The sequence below is a fragment of the Oryx dammah genome, unplaced genomic scaffold (assembly GCF_014754425.2).
Source record: "Oryx dammah isolate SB20612 unplaced genomic scaffold, SCBI_Odam_1.1 HiC_scaffold_2, whole genome shotgun sequence".
In the NCBI taxonomy this organism is placed as follows: Eukaryota; Metazoa; Chordata; class Mammalia; order Artiodactyla; family Bovidae; genus Oryx; species Oryx dammah.
The window spans coordinates 13116868-13137326 of record NW_024070186.1 but is presented as its reverse complement, the minus strand read 5'-3'; the positions used below and the strand labels follow the sequence as shown (position 1 = coordinate 13137326).

At 58.1% G+C, this 20459-nt stretch overlaps 1 protein-coding gene across 1 annotated transcript; it reads right to left on the bottom strand.

Annotated features, from left to right (window-relative positions):
- Positions 1 to 6647: 6647 nt before the first annotated feature.
- Positions 6648 to 18346, bottom strand: ICOSLG (inducible T cell costimulator ligand). The gene is made up of 7 exons (XM_040231955.1): positions 18152 to 18346; positions 16679 to 16719; positions 15393 to 15755; positions 14080 to 14361; positions 11754 to 11924; positions 10789 to 10824; positions 6648 to 9948 (listed from the first exon to the last, which is right to left on the bottom strand). The coding sequence occupies exons 1-7, from the start codon at positions 18163 to 18165 to the stop codon at positions 9938 to 9940; spliced, it is 918 nt and encodes a 305-aa protein (XP_040087889.1). The 5' UTR covers positions 18166 to 18346; the 3' UTR covers positions 6648 to 9937.
- Between the last annotated feature and the right edge of the window lie 2113 nt (positions 18347 to 20459).

Sequence of the window (20459 nt, the reverse complement as noted above, 5' to 3'; positions counted from 1 at the left end):
GGGGATTCCTTTGTACAGAGCAGAACTTCACTGGGTAGGATGTTAGGACAAAAAATGCAAGGACCCGGATCATTTGGGGAGGGTCCTGAGCTTACAGCAGGCACCAGAGAAGACGGAATCTACCCCAACTGAGCCTTCTTGTGGGTGCAAGTTACCAGCCCTGTGAGACAGGCTGCAAATTTCCTGAATATTTAGTGGCTGTTTCCCACTGCCTGGGGTCCATGGTGCCCAGAGGGTCCAGCTTCAGGAGGAAGGCATGTACAGGTTCAAGTGTGCAGCCTTGGCTTGTGGGTGAGCCCACCTTCGTCTTTGTGTCCCAAGTACCTTGCCTGTCTGGACCACAGGCAGCCGTGGTTCTGGGTCCAACTCAGTCACCACCTTGGCCACAACCCCCTGGGCTTTGGCTTCTTTCTGTAAAATCAGGAGACATGAGCTTGTTCTGCGGCCGTGGCCATGACCAGCCCTGTTCCCCCATCCCAGGGGCCGGGCTCCCCGGACACCAGCTGCAGGATTCCCAGCCCAGGCCCTCCAGGATTCCCAGCAATCAGCCCACTTTGGAACTTTGCTGATACTCTCAGACAGCCCTAACGGAACCCGGGGTGTGCACCCGAGATCTAAGTGCTGGGGAACACCCAGCAGCCCAGGTGGTAGGACAGCGGCATCTTGGGCACAGCAAGAGGAGGCTGGAATCTGGCCTTGGAAGATTCTGCCGTCAGCACTGAGATGGGCAGTGGGTCACGCTCAGCCCCTCCCCCCGGGAAGTGGCAATCACGCGTGTCCCACCTTCGTGACAATGTTGTTAGGAAGCAGTGACTTCCGGCCATGCAAATGCTCGTGAGTCATGGCATGGCTTTAGGAAGACACAGGCCGGGGGTGGTGTACACAGGTGACAGAGCATGACCAGCTCTGCCCAGCGGGTGCACACCTGCAGAGTGGCCACCACCCTGATGGAGGCTTGGACCCCGGGCAGCCTGCCCTCTCAGGAGGGAGCTGGGGAGGCAGCCCGTCCTTCTAATCTCCTGCGTGCCCCCACCTCTACGGGCTGAACCCACGGGGAGGGAAGAGCTCCTTCATGGTCCCATGGCCCGGGGCCCCTCCTGTGTGCTCTTGTCTGAGCAAAGGAGCCCGATCGCCTGCATTGGCAGGCAGATTCTTTACCACTGAGCCACCTGGGAAGCCCTTGATCTCTTCTTTACGTGGTGAGACCAGGAGGTCAGCTTGAGAGCCTAGTGGAGGGAGTCCAGCTAGTCTGGAATTGTTTCAGAAAAAAACTGAAGGGGTTTTGGAATTTGACACAAACAATTTAAAAGTAGTTTGTGTGTAGGGAATTCCCTGGTGGTCCAGGGGTTAGGACTTCCACTGCAGAGAATGGGCTTGATCCCTGGTCCGAGGACTAAGATACTGCAGGCTCTGCGGCACAGCTCCCCCCGCTAAAAATGGATAGACCTAGTCTGTGTATGCATCTGATCACCTCCTTCTGTCCACTGTCGCTTCCCTCTACACGTTAATCTCCTTGTCTCTTTCATACCTGTACATGCCTCCCTGACCTACCTACCTAGGGACACACATCTGAGTTGATCAGTGACCCATCCCTGCCAACATGCCCAGGGCTCCCGGGACCTTGTGGCTTGAGGGGTGGACCCTGGAGCATTCCAGGCTGCATGTCCTGCTGGGCAGTCCCTTGGGCCAGATCCACCTCCTCTGAAGGACCTCAGTGGGAGTCTGGGAGGAATGAGCCCCGCCCCTTCCCCCAGTCTCATGGTCCACCTCCTCCTCACACACCTTGCACTCTCCGGGAGAGACGTCAAGGGGGAGCTGGGCAGCTTAGAGCTGGAACCGGCAGGTCTGGGCACAGGATTCAGGCAGCACTGAGCCACACCTGTGTGAGTGAGCCTACCTGGCAGACAGGCCACCCCCAGCTCTGACCAGAGGATCGGCCTCTGTGGCTGGGCCTGGAGGTCCCTCTCCCAGGCTGGGGGCTGTCACAGTCCAGCCCAAGGACAGCTGGGCCCTGGGACGGACAGGCTCCTTCTCCCCCGCCCCAGTATCTGACAATCCTGTCCCCCATAGGCAGGCCGCCCCGACAGTCACAAAAGCAGACCTAGCATCCTAACCGCATCCTGTCCCTTCCTGGAACATCGCCAGCCCTCTCTCCTTGGTCCTCACAGAGCCGTGGGTGGGGGTGGGGGGTGCGGGGGAGGATGGGGTGGGGAGGGTGTTGGGGTGAGGCAGAGCACGGCGCTATCCCCTGCGGAGGGGCCTAGCTGACCCATCTCGGCCCCAGGCCGGCACATCTGGGGGGACCAGGCCTGCCGTCCTCCTGGCTCTGGGAGGAGTGCCAGGCTTGCTTCGGGAGCCCTGCAAGTGTAAGAGGCTTCTTTCTGATTTGGCTTCTTGACTACAAAAGTGTCACTTCCTTTTTTAGGCCCTAAAGGCAGACAGGAAGTTTGGGAGGTGATCTTAAGCGAGTTCTTTGCTTCGCCTCTCCCCCAGCTGAGCTTTACTGCGATTCTCCCAGCCTGTGGGTCCGTGATCATCAGGGATGCCTCTGGCTCCAGCAGGTGTGCCCGATGGTTAAAGCAGGTGCAGAGCCACCCTCGCGACCCCCCCCCACCTGTCAACCCCAGAGCCCAGGCTCTGCCCGGAGCAGACACCCTCATGGCACCCACTCCCCCCGTGGACAGGACCACTGTCCCCGAGAACAGCAGCAAATGCACTGGCAGGCCAGGGCACCGGTGAGCAGCTGCTCCTCAGAGTCCTCCCAGGAACGTCCTGCTGAAGTCACAGTCACTCATTCTGATTCTGTGTCCAGAGTCACCCCGTCCTCAGGGCCTGGAGGGTCCCCTTTGACCTGGGGGTGTCCTTCTGCCCTGGGGCTTCCCTCTGGCTGTGGGGGTGTCCCTGACTGTGGGCCTCTTGTCTACAGCCAGGAGCCCTTTCCAGACCTGGGTCTTTGTAGTTGACAGCTTTTTCCGTGCCCTTTGTCACAGTTCTACTTTTGGCTTTATTTTATTATAGAAGGTGAGGGATTCCCGGGTTTATCCCATCATTAAATAAAGGTTTATAAATAGCCCTTGAAAGCTGGGGAGATTTTACTGTCCTCTGAAGCTAAACTTCAGGTTTTCCCATCATCAGCCCCTGACCCTGGCCAGCCCAACCCCCTAATCCCCTTCAACAACTTTTCCCACCTGCCTCAATCCCTGGGGATCCATCCACGAAATCCACTTGGTGACATGAAGGCTCTTCCTTCCCAAACGGGGCAATGTCGGGGTTGGGGGGGTCTGCTTAGACTACCAGTAACGAAGTTTCATTTTCTAATGTGGAGGTTTCATAGGAAGATAAACAGGGAACCCAATCAGTTAACTAAAGTAGAAGGTTCTAAGAGGATGCTCGCAGACATGGGTGTAAACAGAAAACGGCTCTGCGGATCAGGTGCTTCACGCTTCCGTGCACACAGCCTTGTGTGTCCAGCGGTTGAGGGCAGAGGTGGAAAGTCCCTGGCGACTCAGGTGCAAGGCGCCCGGTGGCTGAGCCGTCGGGACTCGTGCCTTCCTGTGCGCCAGCCATGCAGTGCTCTGTCCTGTGTCATGCCAGGCTGTCCCAGTTCTGCGGGAGTGGCCCTCGAGCGTTGGTGAGGGCGGGGCTCCCCCGTGTCGTCCAGGTCTGGACACACCAGCCCCGGTGCGCTCTGCGAGGCCGGCCTCTCCTGGCCGCTTAGCTGTGCCCTCCCACCCCACCCCCACCCCTGCCACGCTTCACTCACAACTGAATGAACATTTGCTTAGAGTCCTTCCAATGACTATAAAGGACTGATCTCCTTTAGGACTGACTGGTTGCATCTCCTTGCAGTCCAAGGGACTCTCAAGAGTCTTCTCTAACACCACAGTTCAAAAGCATCAATTCTTCAGGGCTCAGCTTTCTTTATAGTCCAACTCTCACATCCATACATGACCACTGGAAAACCATGGCTTTGACTAGATGGACTTTGTTGGCAAAGCAATGTCTTTGCTTTTTAATATGCTGTCTAGGTTGGTCATAGCTTTTCTTCTAAGGAGCAAGCTGAAAAACCCTAGCTCCAGGAGTTGGTGACGGACAGGGAAGCCTGGCGTGCTGCAGTCCATGGGGTAGCAGAGAGTCAGACACAACTGAGCAACTTAACTTGGTTAGAGTCCAGGCTTGACATTTCCCATCCACTCCTGTTTTTTAGGAAGTGGTTTTGGTTTTTATTTTTTAAGTAATTTTTACCTTAAAAAACTGAAGTGTGGCTGTGAAGCCTCTTGGATTTGGCATCTGGAGTGAAAATTCCAATGCTGGCATTTCCACCTGAGTCAGCGTAGGGGCTGGCCTCCCTGGGCACGAGGCCTTGTAGGGCGGGCGGTCTGCAGTGACCCTGGGCCTGGCCAAGCGGGGAGGTGTGGGAGACAGTGAGGAGGTGGTGCCTGGCATTCAGGGTTAAATGGGGTCTGCTGGACCTCGTCCTCCTGAGCCTGAGCCCCGTCGCTCTCACGGCCCCTCCCCTGCAGCCTTGGCCACAGCTGCATCTGTCCTGCCCTCCTCCAGGGTCAGCTGCTTCTCCTCCCAAGGACCTCCTTGCTGGCTTGGCTTCCAGCCTTGGCCCAGTCCGCATGGCCTCCTGAGACCCAAGACTGCAATTCCCAGCATCCCTTGTAGCAGGCCATGTCTGAGTACACATACTCGGGGAGGGGTGGTGCCCACACCTCCAAAGGGCTCTGACCCTGCGGGCGGGGGCATGGGTCCCAAGGAAGGCTCAGAACAAGGTGGGGGCCTGTCCCTCCCCTGGCCGCATGGCCTCTTTAGCTGCCCTATGGGCTCGGTGCTGACTGCAGGCTGATCTGAGGTCCAGAGCTGGACACCGGCCAGGATGGGGATCTTGGCGAGGAGGACATGGGGCACCAGGACCAGCGCCCTGCAGAGGGACTTGTGGGCCCCCCTGTGGCACCCATGAGGTGCTCCTGCAGGGACAGAACTCCGATAGGCACAAGAGTGGGGGCCGGTGTTCTCCCACTGGGCCCAGCTCCTGCAGGTGCTCCTTGCAGGGGAGGCGTGATGAAGGCCATACTGGGTGCGGTCATCACAGGGGAAAGGGCAGCGGCCACTGGGTCGGAGCTCAGCTCTCCCCTCTGCTCAGTCTCTGCCCTCTCCCGACCCCTCTGGGGTCCCCTCCCCATTGCTCCATCTTTCTCTCTCCTCCTCCTGTAGTGAGTTGCTTGGAAATGAGCAATTGCCTCAGTGGTGTCTGACTCTGTGACCCCATGGACTGTAGTCCGTCAGGCTCCTCTGTCCATGGGACATTCCAGGCAAGAATACCGGAGAAGGTTGCCGCACCCTCCCCCAGGGGATCTTCCCTGGAGTCGCACAGGGTCCCCCAAATTCATGTCAGGGAACCTCACTGGGAAACGGTCTCAGCTGATGTCACTAGTGAAGACGGGGTCACCCCGAATAGGGTGGTCCTTAATGCAGTGACCCGTGTTCATGTAAGGAGAGGAGAGCACCAGAGACAGGGCTGTGGGCTGTGCCGGGGTCACCTGCAGGCTCTGGAAGCTGCAGGAGACACAGAGAGGTCAGGGAATGCCTTCATCTGCCCACGCCTTTATCTTGGACTCTGGCCTCTAGACCCAGAGAGAGCAGACATCTGCTGTTCAAGACGCCTGGAGCCCCTCCCGGGAGCTCACTGCCTCACAGCTTGGGTGAGTCCTGCCACCTTCGCCTCAGAGGAGACAGACCCAGAATAGAGGTCCTGCCTGTCGTGGCCCCTGGGTCTGGGCCCAGCAGCCCGCTCAGGCTGCATTTTAGCCAAACCGTTGTGTTACTTACTTTCTGGGTTTGGGTGAGGGGTCCTGCTCTGGATCTGCCGGGAGCCCGTGGGGAAGTGCACGGGGTACCTGAACCACACGTGCGTAGCCACGCTCTCCAGACCCTCTCCTCCGTGGATCGGCTGTGCCCCGGGTCCTCCCCTGCCTCTCTGATCACAGCCCCCTGCCTTGAGGAGACCACTTCCTCCCCCAGCCTGGGCCCTTGTGTGGCAGTGCCCCCCTTTCCTGGTCGGCCCATTCCCAGCAGTGTCGGGCACGTGCAACCTGGGGATGAATCACCCTCAGGGGGCAGGGGCAGGGTGAACTCAGGCCCCAGGACACTGTGAGGGCATGGGGACTGGAGCACGGTGAGGAGGGAGGGGGGCAGGGGAGGGAGGATCCTGGCCAGTTCCTGCCCTTGGGGTCACACCCCCAAGACCCAGACCTATCTGGGTCCTTAGGAGACTTGGAAGGTGGTGTGGCCGTGGTTGTTCCTGACACGGGGTGGCCGGCCAGAGCCTGCACAGCTCCTGGGCGTTGGAGCCTGTTCATGGGGGTCTCATGGGGACTCAAGCCCCCACCCCCTACCCCGCACCCCCTAGGAAGTGTGCACTGTGCCTTCCCAACAGCAGCAGTGGCAGAAGCCCCCTCCCCGGAGCTCAGGCTGAGCCCAGGGGTCACTGAGACAAGCCCCCAAATTCCTGACATTAAAGCCCCTGGACAAGGTCCAGCCTTCCCCAGACCTTCACCCCCTGGAGCTGTCCTACCCTGCCCCTGTGACAAAAGCCCAGTTTCTCACTCCTCTCTGACGACGACGGCAGGATCAACACGGACTCGAGGAAAGAATGACGCATTTACTAGTAACGAAGGAGGCTCTCCCCATGGGACTCAGGAGTCAGGAAGGAGCCCTGGGCAGCTGGGGATGGTGGGGGGGCGGGTGCTGAGTCAGGGCTGGAGAACATTCAGGAATGCAGCAGACGGGTGGTTAGTGGTGGCCGGTGGGCCTGATGAGGGTGGGGACCACAGGGCAGGCCACGTTGGGGGGTACCATCTTTGGGCTGGGCCAGTGCGGGGATGGGGCACCAGTCACCAAGGACAGAATGGCCCCAGGTCAGGGCCTTCTGACTGGAAACGGCCTCCTTCTGAGAAGCCGGGGCTTGGAAGGAGATGCAGACAGGATATGCCTGCTTGGCCCGGGCACGGTCCTGAGCCGCCTGCCAGCTTCCGACCCAACCAGAGACCAGTGTCACAGCACCGAGGCCTCACGGGCACTGGCAGAGCAGGGTGGCCCTCTCCTGAGGGTCTCCAATGCCACGGCTGCCCTCCCCAGGGTGGGGGCTGCAGTCACGGGGAGCGTCCAAGCTGCAGGGCCCGGGGACACAGAACCAGGCTCCAGCTGCCTGCCTTGTGGGAAAGGAAACTGGGGTGTGCTGGTCACGCGGCTTCCCTTCTGCCCCCTGCCCTCTTGACCAGCCTCCCTCTGCCAGCAGGCTCCACCTCCCTGACAGGTGTTCACTGCATACCTGCTGTGTGCAGGGCAGAGGGGGCAGGGGCCACAGGCTCCCAGAGACCAGACTCCTGCAGCCTGTGGCCTCCACCCACGGCAATGCCAGCACCCTGGACTCATGCCCAACCCCTGACCTGGAATGTTCCCTGGTGAACTGTCAGTTACCTCTCCTGTACCCCATGCAGATGGGGACCCCGACAGCAGCTCTGCTGCCCTGCCCTGCGGGAAAAGGTGACATGGGGATCCTCAGTCTTGGCTACTGACTTCTGGGCAGGACCCCACCTCTGTGGGATGTTGAGAAGAGCCCCCGCACCATCAGTAGGAACCCCCAAGAGTGACCAAATGCCTCCACTCTGACCCATGTCCCCCGGGAGGTGGGGCCACTCTGAAGGGGCAGGGCCCTGGTCTCCCACCGCAATCAGGGCTGGCCAAGAGGACTGAGTTGGTCCACATGCTGACCAAAGTGTCTGGACCCAGGCATGCCAATAGCTTACATTCTCTGGAACCAGGCTTCCAAAAATGTCAAAACTCGGCACTCACATGCTATCCATAACACAGCTTGAGACGCAAGCAGAGGCCTCAGGGTGAACTGGCCGGGGGTGACCTATGCGAGCTGGACAGAGCGGGCACTGCTGTGGCCCCAGAGGCCCAGAGGCAGCCAGGACGGTCGGTCGGAGCCCAGCAGGAAGATGACGACTCTGGCACGGAGCCTGGAGGGTGTGGCCTCAGCTTCGGGAAGGCCAGGGCCAAGGCAGAGCCCACAAGCAAGTGGGAGAGAGCCCCTAGGGGCCCTCCCCAGCCAGGATGTCAAGGGGGCCTGAGCCAGAGAGCCAGCCCTGCTGCTTCCCCGAGAAGGAAACTGCTTCTGATTGGAAAGCTGGAATCAGACTCGGTCTCCCCGCAGCTGCGCCATCCTGCCAGGCTGAGAAGCCCGCTCCCCACCACCCCCCACCCCCCCCACCAGAGGCTGCTCAGGGTCTGCAGGCAGGGCCTCCAGCAGGGTGCCGGAGCAGCCCTCCTGGGTACCTGTCCTGGCGTCACAGCACAGTCCCTGTGGACGGGCCACGCCCACCTGCCCGTATCCACTTGGCTGCTCCCACCTGCCCGGCCCCACCTGCCGCTCAGCCTTCTTGCTCGAGATGCCATGAGTCACCCTTCTGTCATTCTCTGAGGAACCACACATGCCTTCTAATGCTTTCATATTAAAAGTCTGTGTGGATCCCACAGCACACCCATACAGTCCACGTGAGGGGTTTTGGTACAAATACAGCAGGATTCTTGAAACACTGTTGACTCAGTATCCACGCCAAGCCGCCTTGTTGAGTTTGCTGTGAGTCTGGGTCTGGGAGGTGCAGGTCTCACATGCCCGTGGGTGCTGAATGACCACAGGGCGACAGGCCCGTTTCCTGTGGGGGGTGTGTAGCACCCAGCAGGCGACCCGGCAGACTCCGTTACAGAACCTGCTGGGAACACGGAGCTGCTGGATGCAGTCCTGGAATTAACGTGGAAACCACCTGGGCGGGGGCGGGGCATCGGGCCACCTGCCCCCGGCCTTGGCCACGGCTCCACTCCGGTCACCCAGCGGGCCTGGTGGGCTACAGGGACCCCCTGGGTGAGGCAAGGTTGCTGCTGTGACCCTGCAGGTCCTCAGGGGAGGCAGGTGGGGGCACAGGCAACAGTGGGGGGCTGGCAGGGGCTACCCAGCGAGATTTGAGGGAATGTCTGCCATATTTGAAGAAAAGCTGCCGTGGCCGGGAGGTCACTCTCTGTCTACCCATGGCCTCACTGTGAAGGACCATGATGGTCCACACTGGTGTCCACTGGAAATGCTTGTCCCAGACCTGCCCACGTGTCCTCTACAATGGAGTCCAAGCCCTTGGCTGCCCTGTCCAGCTGCTCAGCCCAACACAGAGCTTCTCCTAAAATTCCATGTGCTTTTGAGGAGGGAAACCTAGCTTCTGACCAAAACAAAGGAGGTCGAGTTTTCCTCCCAGTGAGCATCCTGGAGAGACGTGAATTCAGGAGGGCTTTCCAGTGTTTCCTGTTTTGTGCTTCAGGACACGCACACAGACACGGGGCCATTGGGCTGGAGGTGGGGTGGGAGCCTCACATGCAGACCCAGAGAGTGGCCGCTGCACCTGGAGCGACCACTGCCCAGCACGGATCATCCGGAAGAGAGGGCTCGTGCATACCTCTTCCTGAACCAGACATTCTTCCTCCAGCTTCAGCAGTTCATCCCACAGCGAGTTGGGTCCGGGGCTGGTAGCAGGAAGTAGTTGTCACAGCCCTTCTCTTGTTCTGTGTTTGGTGGCAAAGGTGGGGGGCCCACCTACTTGGGGGCATGTGTAGCCCTGGGGAGCCACCATGCCAAACTTTTGAAAGGTTCACTGGGATCGGGGCAGCAGCTGACACATGCTCCCGGGATCAGCGTGGTCCTTCCAAGGGTACCTTTCACATCCCCCCCGATGCCAGGAGGCCAGTGTCCATGCAGCCCCGAGCTTCTGGCGCAGATGGTCCCCTCTGCCCAGCCTGTCTGAGTCAGTTCTCGAGCTGCCATCCGACGTCGCAGCTGGCGGCATCTCCTGGGAGCCCTGGCCTCGTCTTGGGGGGTCTCTCATCACACGTGCTCTTGGAAGGAAAGAGGGGAGAGGGCGTGAGCCTGGAGTCCACTCATTCTCATTTTGGTGGCAGAGACTGGTGTTCTCAGGGCCCAGTACAGTGAAAACAGGGTTGAGAATGCCTGCAGGCAGTGCACACTGGACTCTCAGGTCTGCGGGCCCAGATTCCTTAGCAAGCTGTGTCCCGCATCCTCCAGGATGGGCCTCGGGGACAGGCCTCGGGAGTGAATCTGCTGCGGCACCAGGCAGCCGCGGGCTGGGAATCAGCTGGGTGAACAGGTGGGCAGGCACGTCGCGTGGGTCGTGCTCACCCTTCCCTGACAACCCTTTTCAAGGGCATTTGGTGGGGAACGGGGTTCAGAGAGGTGAGGCCACTGGCTTCAGGCATGGAGCCGGCTGGCAGGACCCCAAAGGCCCTGGCAGCCCGAGGTACCTGTCAGTGGGAAACCGCAACCAAAGGCTCTGTGTGTGATACTTTCCCAGAGCAGGGCAGGAGCCACGTGACGTTTGTGTGGGAACTCTGAGGTGCTCGTCTGCACAAAGGGTCTGGACTTGCTGGAGAGCCCCACCCCGAGGGCTGTGATGGAGGGAGACCAGGGGAATAGAGACAGGGTGTGAAGGGGGGGCCTCATGCTCCAGGCTCTCTGCTCCTGCGAACATTTGGAAAATCCCAGAGTCAGCAGAGGACAGGGCAGCATGCCAGGAGGGAAGGCGTTTCTCCAGCTGTGCACTGGAAGCACCTATTTCCTGGTCATTGAGCCACGCTTGTGCAGAGAGACAAGCACCCAGCCACCCTGCCTGAGTGATCCAAGCTTCCTCCACACATCTCCTTCCCTCCCGGCAAACTTACCCACGAGCGCCAGCTCCGGCCTTTCCACCTGGGCACCTGCGGGAATTAAGCATAAATACTCAGGGTGGGGTAGTGAAGCAAGGCCTCTCTGAAGACCCCAAGGGCCCCGTGCTCAGTACCCTCCCCCCACTCAACCCTCCTCTGGCTTCCTGCTCAGGTGAGGGGCTTCTCAGGCCACCCTGAGTCCCAGGACGAGACTTTGTAGGAGGTCAGGTAGGAAGCACCTGGAGAGGCTTGAGGGCTTTCACGGCCTGGGTTCCAGGGCGCCAAGCAACGTCTCTAGGAGGTGGAAGCTGGCAGCCAGGGGGACACCCCAGGGCCACAGGTGGAAACCCTCTCGTCAGACGGGCCTCTCACCATGAGCTGGGTCCTGAGTCCAGCCGTGCTCCCTTTTCTCACTCTCTGGGGGCGGGGGTCTCAGTGGGTCCTGACTCTGTTAATAGGACCTCTGGGGATGCCTGCTGACCTCCACCTCCAGGCTGACCTGGGAAGACTGTTCTGGGCTCAAGCCAGCCCTCAGCCCTTCTCACTGACCCCTGGGTGCTTCCAGGGTCCACACTCTTGGCTTTCCTGCTCCCACTGCTTCTTCGTTTCATGTAGCCAAACCCCAGACTTTCTGCATCTGTCTGAGTTTGGCCAGAACTGGACAGAAGGCCTTGAAGGGACTACAAGGCAGCTCAGCCTCCACAGGGGCACTGCGACCTGACCTCCACATTAGTAGAGTCCTCCATCCTCCCCCACACCCAGGAGACTGGCCTTCCCTTCGGGGGTGGGCAGTGTCAGGATCTTGGAGGCTGAGCTCACACCCAGGAGCATGCTGCAGCTACTACGCTCACGCTCGTTAGCGCAGTTAAACTGCGTGTCCCGTGAAAGCGACACCTCTCGGAGCTTGTAAACATCTTGGGAAAGGCGGCCCCACACCCCAACACAAAAGTGCACTGTCCACAGCACAGGTGTCCCCATACCTGTGTAGCTTCTGGGCTGACACCTGCTCCTACACAGCCAGCCTGTGGCGACAGCCAGGGACACGATCACGGCCAGCACGACAAGGACGCTAAGAACCGGCTGGTGTTCCCCGCTGGGGCTGCTGTCGACCGGGTCCTCTGTGATGCTGTCCTTGGTTCCCATGAACGTTTCTGCAGGAGAGGAAAGTCATGCAGGGCTTATAGACAGGGAGGAAAAGGGGGTTTTTTCATCCTGAAGGACTGGGCGCTAAGAGAAGCACTGATCCAACAAGACTTCCTAGAGGCGCTTGGTGGTTTTTAAGCTATAAAGCTGAGACAAGGATTTCCTCTTTCAGGTGAGCCTTCATCTCTTCTTGGGACGCCCCTTCTCCTCAGCCCACCAGTGAGACCTGTAACCCCAGTGCTTCCTAGAGGTTCACACCTGGGGATGGCGTGGAAGGAAGCATAAGTCTTCCTGGCTTTTTAAACTTTAATTCTTTCTAGCTTCATTGCTGGCTTAAAAAAAAAAATGGTGAAAGTCACAGAACAAAATTAACCATTTTATAACCATTCAGTGGTGTTTACTAATTTATAAGTTCATACAGCCATGACTGTTATCTGATTCCAGAACTTTTCATGCCACAAAGGGAAACCCTCTGCCCACCAGCAGTCACTCCCCACCCCCTCCTCCAGGCATGCATGCGAGTTCAGTCAGTAAGTCATGTCTGACTTTTTGCAACCCCATGGACTACAGCCTGCAGGCTCCTCTGTCCATGAAATTCTCCAGGCAAGAATACTGGAGTGGGTTGCCATTCCCTTCTCCAGGGGATCTTCCCGTCCCAGGGATCGAACCCGAGTCTTCTGGGTCTCCTGCATTACCACTGCACCACCTGGGAAACCCTTCCCTCCCCCAGCCCTCTGGCAAACTCTAATCTACTTCCTGTCTGTTTGGGTTTACCTATTCCGGACATTTTGTATCAGTGGAGTCATACGCTGAGGACTGTTCTGTCTGGCTTCTCCCACTGAACATCATTCGCATGGCTCATCCACGCTGCAGCATGCTCAGAGCTTCGCTCCTTTTCGTGGCTGAGTAATGCTATACCTTGTGGATGGACACTCTGTGCTCACCCCTTCGTCCACCTATGGACTCTTGGGCGTCCCCACCTTTTGGTTACTGTGAATAAGCTGCTGTGAACATTCACGTACAGGTATTTGTCTGAGTCTCGCTTCCAGAGCCCTTGGCCACACACCCAAGTGTGTGGACCTGCTGGGTCACTGCTGATCCTGTGTTTAGCTTTTTAAGGAACCAATAGACCGTTTTCCATGGCAGCTGTGCCACCCCGAATCTGTTGGAAGTGCATGAGGGGGCCAGGCCCCGTCCCAGTGCCCCACCATGGTGCCTCTGGGGGAGCGGTTCTCAGGGGCAGACAGGCAACACCCTCTCCGGGAGGCTTGTGACAAGTGCCCCATGTTTCCCCAAACCTGGAGAAGCTACAAACCAGACAGTAGCGAGGCCCTCCATGTGCCTTAGAACCCCCCGGAAGCTTTTCAACACATTCCAGAGGTGCTGATTCAGGGAATGTGGGTACATGATGAGGGGGGACAGGAGTTCCCCAGAGCAGCCAGGCTGAGATCACGACCCCAGGAGACCCTCCTGCTCTCCTCCCATCCCCCCTCCCCTGCCTCGGACTATCCTGCTGGGACCCAGAGTCAGAGGAGGCCTTTAGTGCAGCCAGAGGACTGTGACTTCGAGCCACAGGGCTGCACCCGTATTCCAGGAGAATGCCCGGGCCAGACACTCCCGGAAGCCAGGGTGCTTCTCAGTACCAGGCAGGCCTGGACCCCATCCCCCAGCTCCCGCCCTCCTTCCCCAGCATCTCAGCCCTGCTGACAGGGACCTACAGACCCAGAGAGCCTATGGCTGCTACAAAGGAGTCACCCACGTACACCCTTCTACAGGGGGCCTTGGGCAGTGGCTGGGCCCAGCCAGACCCGCTGGTGGAGGAGTTGTTCTGGCTTCTTAGGGGGCACGTGTCCAAAGAGTGTGGAAGGGGGCCGTGCTGAAAGGGGCTTCCATCCCAGTGCTGCTGCTGCCTCGTTCTGTGGCTTCTGAGATTTTCAGAGCCTCAGTCCCCCATCTGTGAAATGGGTCACCAAAACTGACCCCCCCCGAGCACCAGACAGCTCCTGCCCTCAGCATGGTGACACTCTCACCTCCCCTCCCTGCCCCACCTCTGATGCTGCTGCCCAGTCTCCTCATACGGGCTGTGTCTCCTGCCCAGTCACCCTCGGCCCGGCCTTGGGTTGGGGTCAGCATGCAGCACCATGGGGTCCCCTGGGGCCTCACCTGTCTGGCCGCTTGTCAGGTTCTGGTGTAGCAGCACATTCTCAATGCAGCAGCCCACGTTGACATGGGGGGTTCGCCCGATCCTCAGGACACTGACCACATCATACAGGCCCCGCGCGTTCAGGGACACCGTACTGTTCTGCAGGGCGCCATCCAGCACGCTGTTGTCCGTCTTGTTGATCCAGTACACATTTGGCCGCGGGTAGCCATTGGTGGACGTGCATGTGAAGGTGAGCTCCTCATCCTGGGATGGGCCACTGACCACGGGCATGCTGTAGTTTGCTGCAGGGAGAGAAATGTGCTGAGGGGTGCCAGGTCCTGAAGGTCAGAAAAGGGGGGACACATGCCAAGGGCCAGGGCAGGGGGGAGGCAGCCCATGGTGCTGGAGCAGGGGCAGGACCAAAACTGTGGTCTCGTCAGCAGCACAGGCTCCGTTCTGCCCAAGAGCCACCCCCCAGGTCAATAAGGAGGCTACTGAGTCTGGTGAGCAGTGACCAGTGCCCACTTCCTGCCCCAGTGGGGCTGGCCTCATTTGAATCTAGTGACATGGACAGCTGGCGATCCCGTGTCCATTGAATGATGCCCCGAGCAGCCTACTGGAGACGCTTTCATTTTCTGACTCTCCTGACCTCATTTAGTGCCTTGCAGCACTGGTTTCTTATTTCATCAAAAAACCTAGTTTGGGGGGCTTCCTTGGTGGCTCAGTGGTAAAGAATCTGCCTGCCATTTCGCAGGTTTGATCCCTGATCAGGGAGGATCCCACATGCTGCACAGCAACTTAGCCTGTGAACCACAACTACTAAGCCTGTGCTGTTGAGCTTGGAGCCTCAACTACTGAGTCCATCACTGAGATGCAGCTACTGGGTCCACATGCCCTAGAACCTGTGCTCCACAACAAGTGAAGCCGCCACAATGAGAGGCCGCACAGCGCAACTAGAGAGGACCCTCTATTTGCCACAACTACAGAAAGCTCGCATGCAGCAATGAAGACGTAGTGCAGCCAAAAATAAAATAAGTGAATTATGCAAAAGAGTCTAGATTGGGTTGAGCTGGAGAGTTCAAAGCAAATACAGCAAGATGGGGAGCTCCCATATGGAAGCAGGCAGCCTCAGATACTGGAAAACAGTCTCAGGAGTTGAATGATCTTTCCTCCCCTTAGCTGTACACACAGTTAAACACCAGACCACAGAGGGATCGGGGTTTTCTTTAAGGGAACACACAGGTGAAAGAGCCACAGGAAACGGGTCTTACTGACACTTCTTCCTGGACAAAAGTCTGGGATGAAATCAGCTTGGCTGCTTCCTCTGTCTTACCTGCCACGTGCAGCGTGACCGCAACTTCCAAAATTTTTTCTAATTCCAAGGATTTCCGAAACACCAGGCAGTTGAACTTCTGCTCATCCTGGGGAGTGACGTTGCGCAGGTGCAGAGAGAAGTCGCCCCGCTTCATGCTGTCTAAGGACAGCCGAGCCCGGTCCTTGTAGTGGTTGTCACCGTGGCTGGCAGAGCTGTTTCCGGATAGGTGGTAGGTCACCACGGAGTCGGCATTCCCTTTGTCCGCCATGCTGATTTGCCAGTAAACGAAAAGGTCGTTTAAATCAAAGCTGTTTCCTTCAGGGTAAATGCAGCGGAGCCGGACATCGCTGCCCACCATCGCTCGGACTTCTTCTTGACTCTCTGCAACCACCCACAGAGAACAGAAGTCATCTTCCGCACCTGACCCCCAACTTTGACGTCACCCTATGGGGGGCGGCAGGGTGGGGGGAGCTGCTGAGCTGCAAGACTCAAACTCCAATTGTGACTCATGTCAGTAGGAAAGGAATGTGTTAATAAGAAGCACATAGGGAAGCCAAAGTATTTTAAACATTCGGACCCTGGTGGTGAACTGCTCCAATGGAGGACCAGGGCTGGTTTCCTGTGATCAAGCGGGAGGCCAGCCTTGGGAGGATCAGGCCCTAGGGCACTGGGACTGCTCCTCACGGTTTCTGCTACTTCTTGGGATTTTTATAACGAATTCAAAATAAAAAGGTTTAAAAAAAAATTTAGACGTTTTGAAAGAAAGCATAAGCTTCTCAGCATCACTGTGATGCTGCCCGTGCTCACATCAGTGCAGGCCCAGCAAGGCTCTGGGGTGTTCCAGCCATAGGAACACCAGCAGGGAGAGTGGCCGTGCGCCCTGGCCCGTTCCCCTGCGGGCTGGAGGGCTGGACAAGGCCTCGATCTCCACTGTTGTGCCGCACCTCATTTCATGCTCTTCTGGATGCTGGTGGCTTTGGGGGGCACGGGGGCTGCAAGAAACAGGAAGACCAGCTCCTGGCTCCTCTGGGAAGTGGAGGTTCTGAAACACTTGGGTGGAACTGCACTGTGCTTGCCCCAAGCATGAAACAAAACTAAACCTTGGGGGCTGGTGGAGTGCTCCCCTTGGTGGCTGTCAGTCCCACACATTAACCCAGGCTTGGGGGCCCAGCTTTCTCATAAGGGCCCCCAGAAAAGCAGGCAGCCCTGTGAGGAGGGCCCCGCTGACACCTGCCTCCGCCCCGGGTCTTACTGCTCAGCGCTGAAGGGCTTGGAGCCTCCCCAAGAGCACCCCCTGCACTTACCGGCTTGCAGCCCCCAGAGCAGCAGCAGGAGCAGTCCAGGACTGGGAAGAAACAACCAGAAAGCCAGGTGAGCCCCGCTTATTCCAGACTAGGCAAGAGCCGGCCACACACATCACCCAGACGAGGCAAGAGCCAGCTACACATCGTCCACACGAGGCAAGAGCCGGCCACACATAGTCCAGACGGGAGTGCACCCACAGCCAGCCAGCCCGTCAGCCCAGGGTCCCTGGGGCGGCCAGGAACTCAGGAAGAGGAGCCAGGACCGCAGCCTCCCTGCCCAGCACAGCAAGGCCCTGCCAGGGACCAGCTCTGTGTTAACAGAACGCCCCTCACAGCAATTTTGAGAGTGTGATAAAGGGTATTGAGAGGGGTCACCAGACCCTTGGTAGTGTGGCTTCGCACGGATGGGGTCCAAGAAACTGTATAAAATCAGAAAAAAAAAACACTTTCCCAGCATTTGAAATTTGAAAGACAGGATGTAAGATGCTTGCCTCAAGGCAAGGTCAGAGCAGCCCCAGGACAACCTTCTGAAGGAACACAGTCAATCTGGAAGCAGATCTGGTGGCTCCACCCCAGTCTGTGGGCAGCTCAGCCCTGGGGGCCAGCAGATGCGTCTCAGCACTCCCAGGCTCCTGGCACCTCCAGTCTGGGAGCCTCTGCACCCTGCACACCCGAGCTGTGCCCCCTGCCTCACCTGTCACCTCCCTGCCCCTGCCCCAGCCCACAGCTCCCTGGGTCGGATAGGAGAAAGCACCCACGGGGCTACCTGCCCAGGGGCATCGTGGCTGGTAGCTGTGATATCCCAGTACTTTTATGTTCCTTTCTTGAGGAAATAGTCTTTACCTGCATTTCTAACTAGGGAGACTAAGTGGTGGGACCGACGACGGGACGGAGAGGGGAAGGGGGTGGGAGAAGGGGGGAAGGAGGGGGGGCTTCTGGGTTGTGTGATGGGACACCTGGGGATGGGGTACCGCACCATCTCATCAAGTAGGGCACAGGCTGCCTACCCTAAGACTTCCCTGAAGGCGGCGTTTTGGCCAAAAGTGGAGGGGGAGTTGGGAGCAGGCGGCGGATAGTGGGGGGCAATCCAGGCTTCGGGGGCGGTGGGCACCAGCCCGCATTGGAAGTAAATGAGCGACTTTGGCACAGCGCGGTCACGCCCTTCTTTCCTCTGGGTAACCGCTGGGACAGGGGATGGCAAGGGGGGAAGTGAGCGTGGGTCGCTGCGTCTTCTCAGCTCTCTGCTCTCCCTCCCTCGGCGGGGACCCGGCCGGAGCACACACCCGCGCAAGGCCACCGGCCTTCGCCGCCCTCCCGCCCGCACGTAACCGCACCTGCCGCGGCCCAGCCCGAGGCCGCTCCGCCTCCGCTGCCCAGCCGGGCGACCGGTCCCCGGCGAGAACTTCGCTTCCCGGGCGCCGCGCCTCCGCTCCGTCCCGCGAACCTACAGGACGCGGCCGCGCACACACTCACCTCCTGGGCCGCATGGTGGGGGCGGAGACCCTGGCCCGCCCCGGAGATCTCGGGGCGCTAGAGACCGCAGCCAGAGGGAGATCTCGGGCGGCGGGAGAACTCCGAGCACGGGCGACCTCGGGCCGCGGGAGCCCTCGGAGCGGCCGGCCAACACCAGCCGAGCTCCCGCCGCGCCTCTGAGACTCTGGGCGCTGAGCGGGTCGGGGGCTGAGCTCCAGGCAGAGATCAGCCTGGCCCCGCCCCTGGCCCCGCCCCTGGCCCCTCCCACTGTCTCGGCCGGGAGCTGTGGGAACCGAAGCGTGGACACTGACTCACGAAAGTTAAGCCCTTCCCAGGCAAGAGTGCAAGTCGGGCCCCGAGGGTAGCAGGCCGGGGGCTCCAGGCCCGGCAAGTTGAGGACAGGGAAGGCCCCATGGAGGAGGGCGGCCAAGGCCGCTGTGGGAGCGCTTGCCTGGCTGAAGGGAGGCTAAATGCTGTCCCCCAAAGTCGCACAGGACGTCCGCGCCCCCAAGCGCCCAGCTTCCGCCGGCGCACGCCGGCCGCCCCACCCCTGCGCCCTGACAGCCTGGCGGGCGGGCTGGGTGTCAGTCTCCCGCCCTCCTTCCCCCTCTCGGAACCCAGTCAGCTCCTCCAGGGCGAGGTGAAGTGATAGCTCCACGACTGTTCAGGAACGAATGAATGAGTGGCCGGAAGGCGGAAGGCAGGCTGGCAGGCTCCTCTTCCAGTCCAGTCCTGGGTCACCCCCTACCCCGCCCCCCAGCCTGGCTCCTCTGTCCTTCCTCCATCCTGGGCCACCCGCCGCAGCACTCAGTTCAGTTCAGTCGCTCAGTCTTGTCCGACCCTTTGCGATCCCATGGACTGTAGCACACCAGGCTTCCCTGTCCATCACCAACTCCTGGAGCTTGCTCAAACTCATGTCCATCGAGTCGGTGATGGCATCCAACCATCTCATCATGTGTCGTCCCCTTCTCCTCTTGCCTTCAATCTTTCCCAGCATCAGGGTCTTTTCTAATGAATCAGCTCTTCCTATCAGGTGGTCAAAGTATTGGAGCTTCAGCTTCACCATCAGTCCTTCCAATGAATATTCAGGACTGATTTCCTTTAGAATTGACTGTTTTTATCCACTTGCTGTCCAAGGGATTCTCAAGAGTCTTCTTCAACTCCACAGTTCAAAAGCATCAATTCTTCAGCACTCAGCTTTCTTTATGGTCCAACTCTCACATCCATACACGACTACTGGGAAAACCATAGCTTTGACTATACAGACCTTTGTCGGTAAAGTAATGCCTCTGCTTTTTAATATGCTGTCTAGATTTGTCATAGCTTTTCTTCCAAGAAGCAAGCATCTTTTAATTTCATAGCTGCAGTCACCATCTGCAGTGATTTTGGAGACCAAGGAAATAAAATCTCTCACTGTATCTCCATATTTGCCATGAAGTGATGGGACCAGATGCCATGATCTTAGTTTTTTGAATGTTGAGTTTTCAGCCAGCTTTCACTTTCATCAAGAGGCTCTTTAGTTCCTTTTCACTTTCTGCTGTAAAGGTGGTGTCATCTGTATATCTGATTTCCCCCAGCAATCTTGATTCCAACTTGTGCTCTGTTCAGCTTGGCATTTCACTTGATGTACTCTGCATAGAAGTCAAATAAGCAGGGTGACAATATACAGCCTTGTTGTACTCCTCTCTCAATTTGGAACGAGTCTGTTGTTCCATGTCCAGTTCTAACTCTTGCTTCTTGACCTGCATACAAATTTCTCAGAAGGCAGGTAAGGTGGTCTGGTATTCCAATCTCTTGAAGAATTTCCCCCAGTTTTTTGTGATCCACACAGTCAAAGGTTTTATTTAGCATAGTCAATGAAGCAGAAATAGATGTTTTTCTGGAACTCTCTTGCTTCTATGGATGTTGGCAATTTGAACTCTGGTTCCTCTGCCTTTTCTAAATTCAGCTTGAACATCTGAAAGTCTCAGTTCACGTACTGCTGAAGCCTGGCTTGGAGAATTTTGAGCATTACTTTGCTAGCATGTGAGATGAGTGCAACTGTGTGGTAGTTTGAGCATTCTTTGGGATTGGAATGAAAACTGACCTTTTCCAGTCCTGTGGCCACTGCCGAGTTTTCCAAGGTTGCTGGCATGTTGAGTGCAGCACTTTCACAGCATCGTCTTTTAGGATTTGAAAGAGCTCAGCTGGAATTCCATCACCTCCAAGAGCTTTGTTCATAGTGATGCTTCCCAAGGCTCCAGGATGTCTGGTTCTAGGTGATTGATGGTGGTTATCTGGGTCATTAAGATCTTTCTTGTATTGTTCT